Genomic DNA, 11,493 nt, shown 5'->3' with positions numbered 1-11,493 from the left:
CATAAATTTGAATAATTTAATTTATTTTCTAGTAAGTAACTAAAAGTATAGGGCCAATCTCACCCATACGGACACGTTAGGCTCAATTAATTTATGTTCTCCTACATTATAAGATGAAAGTAAAATAAAGCGTTTCATTGGGAGTTTTAATGATTACGAAAAAGAATACTATTTTATTTCTAAAGATGAAATAAAAAATAAACTAAAGTGCGATGAATGATATTTACTTTCAGCGAGTGCTCCGCTGTTCAATGATGCGCAAACACAATACATAGATATTACATGAACTAACAAGTAGAGACTTGTAAAACATAGGTAAATAATATGCAGCATGAAACCTCAAAAATTCTCTCTTAGGCGAGTCTTCAAGATGAAACTTTTCGTATAATAAATAATAGAAAGAAAACCTGACATGATAAATTATTATTGAAATGCGAGATTTCCCGGAAAAATAAAATTTCCCGGGATCTTTCTCGTAGGGACTAAACGGCGGGAATCCCGGGAAAGAAACCCTACTGCACACTCTTGTTCACTGCAGCAATGTTTTCTGCAGACCTCACATTTCAATAATGTACAGATGTTGTTTGATTGTTTACTAAACCAGCTGATTCAAATTTGTCCAACAAACAACAGTCGACTCAACAGGATGATTGTGTACACCGTAAAAATCACATAGCGCACAGAATGTAGCTTGAACTGAGCACTCATTTTGATAGTAAAGTTTAATGATTTGCACACGTTGCTCAACACTGTAATTTTCCATGATGATCTGCCTAACATTAATTACTCCAACCTCCAAATTTGACAGCTGTAGCTTCACTAGCATGGCCACTATACACAGTCAAAGTTCAAGCACCCCTAGTGGAAAACCCTGTATATGTAGATTTTAATTAATGACCAAGCAGAAGTTCCATTTTAAAAATTTGAAATCATACTATTTGTACAAAAACATAAGTGTAAAAGCTTGTCAAAATTAGAATGAAAACAAGTTTTAATATTGTTCAAACATGTGATTTCTTTTAAATTTGCCTATTTATGGAATTTAATTGTCAAACTTGTCTTGTTTTTACTTATATTTGGAATATATAATTAATAATAGAAATAGAAACCTATTCTAAACTAAATAAATTTCCTATTAGTTTTAAGTAAAACAAATTACTTAATTTAAAAATGACTTTCAGAAATTAATGTTTTTTCTTTAATTTAAAAATATTGAAAAGCCCAGGTTGAATATTCTGAATATTTTGTCAAAATTATTTTGAAAATACTTACTGCATGACTGATATTTAATAAAAATAAAGGTTTGATATTGCTTGTATCCTCTCCATTTCTTTGTGCCTGAAAAAAATAAGTATTGAATAACGTGAACTCTAAACATTCATTTATATGTTGCATGAAACAATAATAAAAGAATGAAATTAATAACATTATTATATTTTAGTATTTTTGAAAAAAAATTGTTTCTGGTAACCATTATAATTATATATATTATATTATACAGATATGAAAATAAATGGAATTATTATTTGTATTTTTAAAATTCAATTGTACAACAAAAAATATAAAATTTCACTAATATTTAAAAATCAATTTTTATATACTAATATATTTTTTGCTAAAGCTTTTATTATAAAAGTCATTAGTTTGTTTTATGAATGACTTTCATTAATACAATATTTGAAAATTTTATTTCATTATTTAGTTTACTATTAACTTTCATAATAATTTTCTAATAAAACTAATGTAATTCATCAATTATATGACACAACATGCATTAAAAGAAATTATATGCAAGTCTATAAAATACACATTTGTGACTAATTTGATAATACAGTGCTGGAAATAATTATAAAGCCACTTTGTTTTCCTGCTATAAAACAAACAATTGATATGATTTAGATTTTAATGTTTATAGTTGTTAATATGTTTAACAATTATTGATAAAATACTACAAAAGAAAAATAAATCTTTGTTTTATCTAATTTACAAAAATAACTGTTACCATGACAAAACCAGTGGAAATAAATATAAGGTCATCTAACAGTCAAATTAAGGTCTGGACTATAAGCTGGCTAATTGAGTACATGAAAATTTCTCATTAAAGCCATCATCATCTAAAAGTACACACATATATTGCAGCATTATCTTGCTGAAATATGAAATCTTCACCAACAATATTTTCAGCATAGTCCACAAAACAATCTTTAAGTAAAATTCTGTATACATCTGAAAGTTCATATAGACCAGTGTTTCTCAACAGGGTCGATATCGCCCCCATGTGGGCGTTTTTCCATGTTGAGGGGCGATTAGTAACAATTTATATTTTGGGGGGCAAAAAACAATTTTCTGGGCAATATAGTAAAACATTATATTAAAAATAATTAGATATTTTATTCGTTATATCGTACAATAATTAAACAGAAAACATTATACTAGTCACTAGTCTATTCAATGCAGTATGAATTTGGCCCTCGGCATCGTAATTTTGTAGTGAAGGGGGCGATACTACATAATGGTTTTATTGATGGGGCAATACTATGTTGAAGGGGGCGACGATTCGTTAGAGGTTGAGAAACACTGATGTAGACCATTATATAAACCAAAAGCACTTTGCCAGTGAAAGGAAAAGCATCCCATACTATCACTGTACCTCCACAAAAATTGCATTTCATAAGAATTTCACTTTTGTGACACAAATCATACCAGTAATATTAATAGCCATGTGGGCCATCTAAATTCATCTTCTCACCAGTTAACAATATTTTCTTCTACTCTTGGTCAAAAGTATACTTTTTAGCAAAGTCTCCTTTGTACTTTTGTGCTGCTTTGGTAAGTCTTGGTTTCTTCACATTTTGTACAACAAGCATTATCATTTGATTGCAAAATTTGATACACACATCCAGATAATACTTCCAGATTTAAATAAGCCCAAATTTGAGATGAGATTAAGTGTTCTTATGTAACATTCTTAAAAATATATCATTTGTCTTGTTCTGTAACAGTTGGTTTTCTTTCAGATCGTTTCATTTTATAAACAAGAATGACATTTGTGATATAATTATTCAATTACTCACCTGGAACAATTAAACATTTTGGAAATTTGCTAATTAGATAATCCACAATCTTGGTAAGTCTCTATTTGAACCTATTCCATGTAATTTTAAACTTTTACCATGTGGCATTGTACTAACTTTTGAAAGAGATCTTTAAAAACTGTGTAATTAAATAAAGTGTTGGATACTGCTATGTTATCAGAAAGTCAAGCTTGCTTGACATAACATTAAGTGTTAGATATTGACTGGCTTTATAATTATTTTCATCCATTTATGATATATTTCACTAAAATGAAATCTTCAATAAATAATTTTGAAAACTGGATACTTGTTCTTTATAAATGATAGAACAGTTATTTCTTTTATTACTAAATTAAAGTCATTACTTTTTTAACATATGCAAATTATTGTAGGTGACTTTACTTAATTATTTCCAGCACTATAGCAATAAAAATAATTTGATTATTTTCAAAAACAAAAAGAATCTGCAATAAGAAATGCCAATAGAACAAAATGTTCATTAATAATTTGAATGAATCACAGTTTAAAAATTTAAATAAAATAACACCTTGTTACAGAAAAATAAAAATCATCACAGTTCAAGTATATTAAACAAATTCTCAATTTAATTCATGATATGAATTACTACTAATATTAGTAAATACCTTTCGTAGCATTGAAAAGCCTTCATCATCATATATTCTTACTGGATATGTTATAGCTGAAACTTTACTTAATTCATCAGTCCAACTTACCTATTAAAAATGTATTAAAATATTATTGCTTAAAAAACAAAGTAATTGTACAAAATGAAATCATATCTTAAAAAAATCCTTTCAATTATTATAACATAAGATATTTTACAGCATTAAATTGATGGAATTATAATAATTTTCTTCATGTAATCAGCAAAAATTGCTATAACATATCATTTGTACAGTCTTTCAACTTGACTTCAAAACACAGATAACTCTCAGATTACATAGAGGAAATTATAGTATTGGGTTATTCGGAAAGTAAGTTTGTTTGTTTTTTTACCACTAGACGGATTAGTTGTATTTTTCCCACCATTTTCATTCTAAACTGTATTATTATTATATATTTCGACAGCATGCATTTTAAGGCTTATTTGTAAAAAATTTTGTTTGATTTTGTGCATTGTTTATTTTTTGTGTCCCATCAAATATGGAAAATCGAAAGCTGCATTTTCAACATATTTTGCTCTTTTATTATCAAAAGGTAAGAATGCTGTTCAAGCAAAAAAAAAATTTGTGTGACGTGTATGGAGAAGATGTATTAACAGAACGACAGTGCCAAAACTGGTTTACAAAATTTCATTCTGGCAATTTCAATATTGAAGATGCACCACGTTCTGGATGGCCAGTTGAAGCCAATGAAAACAAAATAAAGGTACTGATTGCCAAATAACAACACGTGAAATCACTAAGAGATTAAATTTGTCAAATTGAACTGTTTATGATTACTTGAAACAAATTAGTTTCATTTCATTCAAAGCTTGATATATGGGTTCCACATGTTCTTAAAGAGATATGCTCTCTTTGGTGGGATTTTAAGAAAATTTTTTTTTTGGAGCTTTTACCAGACAATTTAACAATTGATTCAAAATTGATTTGTTTTCTGAAACCGTGTTTTAGTATTTATTGACTGTTGAACACAAGATTGTGTTATTAATTAAAGTGCACTGCCATCGAGTAAACAAATTGAGTAAAATCATCAAACAGAAAAGGCGGCCAGAATTGATCAACAAAACAGGTGTAGTATTTTACCACGATAATGTCAAATTTCACACAAGTTTGGTAACTCGTCAGAAACTGTTATAACTTAGATGGGACATGCTATCACACCAACCATATTCGCCAGATCGAGCACACTCAGATTATTACTTGTTTTGGTCCATACAAATTTTTTTAACTGTAAGACATTTACTTGAAATGACAATGTCAAAAATCACTTGAATCAGTTTTTTGTAAGCAACGATCAAAACTTTTATGAATGTGAAATCATGCTACTACCAGAAACGATGACAACAGGTTGAATTATATATTGACCAAAATGGTCAATATATAATTCAATAAAATATTTATTATAAAAATATTGTCTTTTTTTCACGGGGAAAAAAAAAAACAAAATTACTTTCCGAACAACCCAATACTTTCTCAAAATTAAACAGGAAAATATTTAAATTAACAAATTCAAATGCACCATATTTTACCTGATATTTATTATTATCCATAGATTTCATAACAGGTAAGGCTTTTCCATTAATATCAGCATAAAGTGTCATATCCTAAAAAAAGTAATTTATTCATTTAGTTATTAAGCACAATAATATATTATTACTAGCTGCAAGGACCCGCTTCGCTGGGTTTTTATTTGTGGGCAAAAAGTAACGATAGTGAAGATTAAGATAATTACATTATAGCCAATCTTACCCGTTTTCACAGAATGCAAGAATTAGGTCCCCCGTTTCCAGACTAATTAGAGAATTTTTACATCCAGTCAGATGAACTATTTTCAATTTGATCAATTTTCATGAACGTTTACAATCGTTCTATAATCGAACCAATTTGAATTTAAAACGGTTCGAAAATTTTTAAAATCGAAATAGAAAATCTTCCACTTTCAAGCCCATATCTCCTGCATCCTTATAGCTATCGAGATGCAACCACCGTAGTGCACGAATGGAGACTTGGGGCTACTACCACATACAAACACCATTCATGTGCGATGTGTAGTTTTGGCTGAAAAGTGAAATATAGGGACACACACGTCCATTTTTATATATATATATATATAGATAGATAGATATATATTATTAGATAAAAAAGATCTACAGAAAACTCTACATTCTTTCTGTATTCTGTAAAATACTTCAAAATACTGGAAGTCCTTTCTTAAAGCTCCTAAAGTTTTAACATTTTCTTAAATAAAAACCAACTTGCAAGAAATAAACTATATACACATTAAGAATTAAATTTAAAATAAGGTATTATGGTGATGCTCAAAATGATACAACTGCATTCAGTAATGAAAGAAGAAATATTAATAGAGTAAGTATACTAATTACATTATCTGTTTCATTCAGTTAAAAAATAACTGATTTTTTAAATAGCTATAATTGTGGTAAAATTGCAACTCTGAATTAAGCAGTTCATATCTTATTAGAGCTGTAGACCAAGGATGGGCAACCTTTTTTATGTATGGACCACATTTAAAACTTTTGAACTGACATGCTACATTAATTTGAACAGCAGCAAATGCAGACCAACTCAAAGTACTAGAGGCACTTGAGATTTTTAAAGCAGAGAAACAGGGATAATGTATAAACTTTAAGAGAGGTGCAATTTCACAAGCATGGCAGGCCCTCTTTGATACGTCATTACGTAACTTCTATATAAGAGGCATTTATGTCATTATGAAAAATGCTTTTACACTTGCATCCTATTGGTTGATTCTGAAAGATTTAAATTTGAATTTATGTGTGGGCTCTTCTGTGTTTGACATATTATAACATCCAGTGCCATGTTACATGATACAGAGGGGCAGCTGCATCAGGTGGAACTGTAAGGGGGTGGCATAAGCAGCGTTACAGTGGCTAGAAAATATAGTGTCGAAAGCGCTTATATTCCTCCATTATAACCGTTCGGTCCATACATCGAGGTTAGTGACGTNAGATATATATTATTAGATAAAAAAGATCTACAGAAAACTCTACATTCTTTCTGTATTCTGTAAAATACTTCAAAATACTGGAAGTCCTTTCTTAAAGCTCCTAAAGTTTTAACATTTTCTTAAATAAAAACCAACTTGCAAGAAATAAACTATATACACATTAAGAATTAAATTTAAAATAAGGTATTATGGTGATGCTCAAAATGATACAACTGCATTCAGTAATGAAAGAAGAAATATTAATAGAGTAAGTATACTAATTACATTATCTGTTTCATTCAGTTAAAAAATAACTGATTTTTTAAATAGCTATAATTGTGGTAAAATTGCAACTCTGAATTAAGCAGTTCATATCTTATTAGAGCTGTAGACCAAGGATGGGCAACCTTTTTTATGTATGGACCACATTTAAAACTTTTGAACTGACATGCTACATTAATTTGAACAGCAGCAAATGCAGACCAACTCAAAGTACTAGAGGCACTTGAGATTTTTAAAGCAGAGAAACAGGGATAATGTATAAACTTTAAGAGAGGTGCAATTTCACAAGCATGGCAGGCCCTCTTTGATACGTCATTACGTAACTTCTATATAAGAGGCATTTATGTCATTATGAAAAATGCTTTTACACTTGCATCCTATTGGTTGATTCTGAAAGATTTAAATTTGAATTTATGTGTGGGCTCTTCTGTGTTTGACATATTATAACATCCAGTGCCATGTTACATGATACAGAGGGGCAGCTGCATCAGGTGGAACTGTAAGGGGGTGGCATAAGCAGCGTTACAGTGGCTAGAAAATATAGTGTCGAAAGCGCTTATATTCCTCCATTATAACCGTTCGGTCCATACATCGAGGTTAGTGACGTCACAGACAAGGTGGCGCTGATGTCAATCGTAGTGCTACTTTCGCTTTGGCTACGTGATATCCTTTCTTACAAGAACATCGAAAGCGATTAAATTTGTGCTTGTAAAGTGAATAAATCCTTAGGAAATGGCTGAACAGAAACTTTACTGACTTGTGTATTTCTAATTTATAGATATTACTCTACTGTAATTTTTAATTCTTTTATTTTTGTCGAAAAGGGTGAGAAATCTACATGCATATTAATCTGTAATTTTTTAAGAGAGATTTTTCAAATATAAAGTGTATATGCATGGGTACTTGGCAGTAGACTAATAATCGTTTATTTGTACATACTTAATTTTGTAATTTTATATTGGGACAATAAAGTAACATTCTGCCTTTATATTTTATATACTGTGTAGAATTTAATTGTAATTTTAATATTGCTTTATACTATGTCACATAATACTGTGAACAGTATACAGTATTATGTAACTGATGGCATTTGCTTAATAAATTCTATTTTAGGCCCTCACAGTGGAAGAGGTTCACAAAGCCATATAAAACTTACATTTTATTATTAAAAATATGATAAATTCTGTATTTTTTTAGTAAATATGAATAAACCTTGTTGTTAATAAGGTAATAACAAGAGTAGATTACTCTTGTACTCTAAATAATACTTGTTTGTACAGCACTCAACAGCTGTAATGTAAAAATAGACAATACAGTGTAGGCTATTTGATTTAATAAGAATCTTAATTAGCTTTAATAAAATGAATTCCTTCATAAATGTTAATAAAGTAATACTATATAATAATTGATTGCTAGTGATATGATTTATTATCGATCTAAATTCTTTTACTTGGCTACAGCACATTTACTATGCTTAAAAATCCCACTTAAAACCAATATAAACATAGGATGATACAGCCAGTGTAGCACAACGATTGACAGCAGCGCCTCTTGCGGCAACCTCCAATATAGGGACAGAAAATAAGCTCGATTTTGACACTATATTTTCTAGCCACTGTAGCAGCATTAAGAGGCGGTATAAGCAGGCATTTTGAAGACTTGCATCATACTAAGAAAATCTACTGCATGGCCCTGAGAACATCAAAACTTTAGAAATTCTGTTTGAAATTTTTCATCTGAAGCAGGTCATAGACATAGACTGAAAATGTTCATTTTTCTGAAAAATCAGCTGGGTGAATATCAAGGTAGTCAGTTTTTACATTATAGTATAGCCCAGTTTCTGGAGAAGTTTTATTTTTTTAAACTGCCACAGGTCACATAAAAGAAAAAAAATTATGGTAAATCACAATTATTTATTCATGTATAATTATAAATTGACACATTAGTTACTGTCAGTTTTAAATTAGTTTGATGTGAGTCTGTTAGCCGATTTGTCTTACTTATTACTAAATTCATTGTGGAAAAAGCTGTTCACATACACAAGTTCAGAAAATAACAATAGAATTTTTGCAGAATACTTCTTTAAGGTAAGAAATTGATATATTTAATAATATTTTGTGTAATGCGGGCCACACAAAATATTAATGCAGACTGCATGTGACCCAGGAACAATAAGTCACGCACCCCTGGTGTAGACATGCCCAAAGGAATAAAAAAGTCAAAGTAACTGATTTACATGTAACCCTTTGCAAGATACAGCCCCCAAAATCAGTCTATAAATATGTAATAAACTTAATGGAGCACACAGCACAACTCCAGTCTTCCCTGGAAGTAGTCAGTGTAGTAGCATTTCTCATGTTTTGTGAGCTTTTAGCTATCTCTAATAAAATAGAAAACTGATTTTAGCATTGTCTTGAGAAATAGTTCTGGATTTTTTCACCATTTTTGAGGGTCTTCAAAATTCCAAGTAGGATATATCTTACAAAGGTCGGATGCATACCATCCTTTAAGGTTTTTTTTTTTTTATTCCTATGGGCATGGTCTACAACTCTAATAAGTCCCAAACCAAGTCATTTAGAGCTTCAATTTTATCATAATAATTCTGTAACTTAATAATTTCCCAAACAAAATGTAGACTATACGTTTAATTTATTTACAGAAAATGTTAAATTATTATTCTCACTTTTGCTCCAGATGGACAAGAAACAGTAAATTCGGCAATAAAAGCCACATCAGTTACAACAGTTCCATCAGTCGTCGTATATACTTTAGAGTTGAATGATGGATTTTCACATGTTTCACCTGTAATCATTTTAAATTGGGATTCATTAATTCGAAAAAGAAACAATATTTGCAGGATAATTATAGTACCTTTAATAATGCAATATTTAATACATTAAATCGACTTACTTTTAATATTTTCGAAAAGTAAAACGATTAAAATGAAGCTAACTATTGACTTAGCCATAATGCTAAAATGTATCAACGTGGATTTTGGACGAATTATCAAGCGCAGCAAGCGCCATCTATAAAATTATTCCATTTAGTAATTTTAATTTCATAATTGAAATTGTTTTTGATTATGATGCAATTAAATTTTCAACAATGATTAATTTTTAATTGTCAAAAAATTTATAATAAAAATTAATTTATACTTTAATAATCGTTTTTGAATTTTTGACTCTCAATCCTGTGAGCATTAAAATAGTCTTTCTCCAATAACCATCATGGGTTCAGCCAGGCCTACATATTAGGGCTAGATCGCCCAAAAAATTCTCGAGATTGCTCGCCCGAATTTAATCCTGGTATCCAGTGGCGTGCCGTCATTAGAAGCGGTGGATGCGCCGCTTCCCTTGTATTTTCTAAAAAATAAATACATACAGTAGAGCGTCGATTTTCCGAATCAATTGGGGACTGGGGTTGTCCGGATTTCTGATATTTCGGATAACTGATTTACGTACGAAAAAATAGTTTAACGTATCCGATGTCGAAATTTTTCTCCGCTTCGCGTTGAATTTTCGTCGATGTTAAGCCTAACGAAGACTATTGTATCGTTAAAAATTATTTTTTTATTTTGTACAAACAAAATAAATATATTGAAAAGTATAAAAATAATAAAAAATTATACTTCAGATGTTAATTTAGTATCAAAAACGTAAAATATTTGAGTAGCCCAAGACATAGCCAAAGATTGAAGCGCCACAGCACTGGCGAAAATTTAAATTTGCCGACTGGAATTCTTTCGGATGATTGACTTTCGGAAAATCGACGCTCTACTGTATTAATTTTAATTATACGAAAATAATCGCACAATATTTTATTATAACCGCATTATGTATCTTATTACAAATTTCTATACTACACGTGAAAAAAAGATAAGATCGCTATTGTACATTCGAATATTAGTGGCGGAGTAGAGGAGTTGAAACGCTGTATCGTCAGCATCCAAAAGCCAGATTCGCGCACGCGCTTTACAGAGCACCGACCTTACCCGGTTTAGCCGGGGGAAGCCTAGGACCTCGGGTGGCTGCTACACGCATCGAATTCTATCCGGGACCAGTTCCGGGCCGTTAGCCGCCCGCCCGCTAGATATTTGGCCGCCCCGCCCGATTACGCGAATCGCGAGTATATTTATAACTTAGGCCCTGTACACACTAGGCGTTTTTCAACGCGCGTTAAACGCGCGTTTTAAAGAACCAAGAGTTCTATGTAGCCGTACACACTCAAACGCCAAGCGCGCGTTAAACGCGCGTTTATAGATTTTTGTTAAAACGCACGTTTTGCGGGCACTTTACGGGCGCTTTGAGATATATGTGCTGCCTTATAGCGACGATGGAGGAGCACACACAATCAATTACTTTCTCGTCCATTTCCAAACTGAGCCAGTGCTAAACGCCGAACTAACGCTCGTCGAACGCCGAGCTAACGCGCGTTAGCTCGGCGTTAAACGCGCGTTGAAAAACGCCTAGTGTGTACAGGGCCTTAT

General features: G+C 31.0%; 1 protein-coding gene across 1 annotated transcript in view; it reads right to left on the bottom strand.

Moving 5' to 3' along the window:
• LOC111614545 (translocon-associated protein subunit delta-like) overlaps positions 1-10,052 on the bottom strand; it is a 25,971-nt gene extending 15,919 nt beyond the window's left edge. Inside the window, exons 1-5 of the mRNA XM_023355921.1 lie at positions 9,918-10,052; positions 9,691-9,809; positions 5,287-5,361; positions 3,719-3,808; positions 1,273-1,338 (exon numbers count right to left, since the gene is read on the bottom strand). Of these exons, the coding sequence (XP_023211689.1) occupies positions 1,273-1,338; positions 3,719-3,808; positions 5,287-5,361; positions 9,691-9,809; positions 9,918-9,975 (408 nt within the window). The 5' untranslated portion in view covers positions 9,976-10,052. The remainder of the gene's footprint in view (positions 1-1,272; positions 1,339-3,718; positions 3,809-5,286; positions 5,362-9,690; positions 9,810-9,917) is intronic.
• Between the last annotated feature and the right edge of the window lie 1,441 nt (positions 10,053-11,493).

The sequence above is a fragment of the Centruroides sculpturatus genome, unplaced genomic scaffold, assembly GCF_000671375.1.
Source record: "Centruroides sculpturatus isolate CEXI.00-Female unplaced genomic scaffold, Cexi_2.0 scaffold139, whole genome shotgun sequence".
Classification (NCBI taxonomy): domain Eukaryota; kingdom Metazoa; phylum Arthropoda; class Arachnida; order Scorpiones; family Buthidae; genus Centruroides; species Centruroides sculpturatus.
The sequence above is the reverse complement of the archived record's forward strand: the minus strand, read 5'-3'. Positions and strand labels throughout refer to the sequence as shown.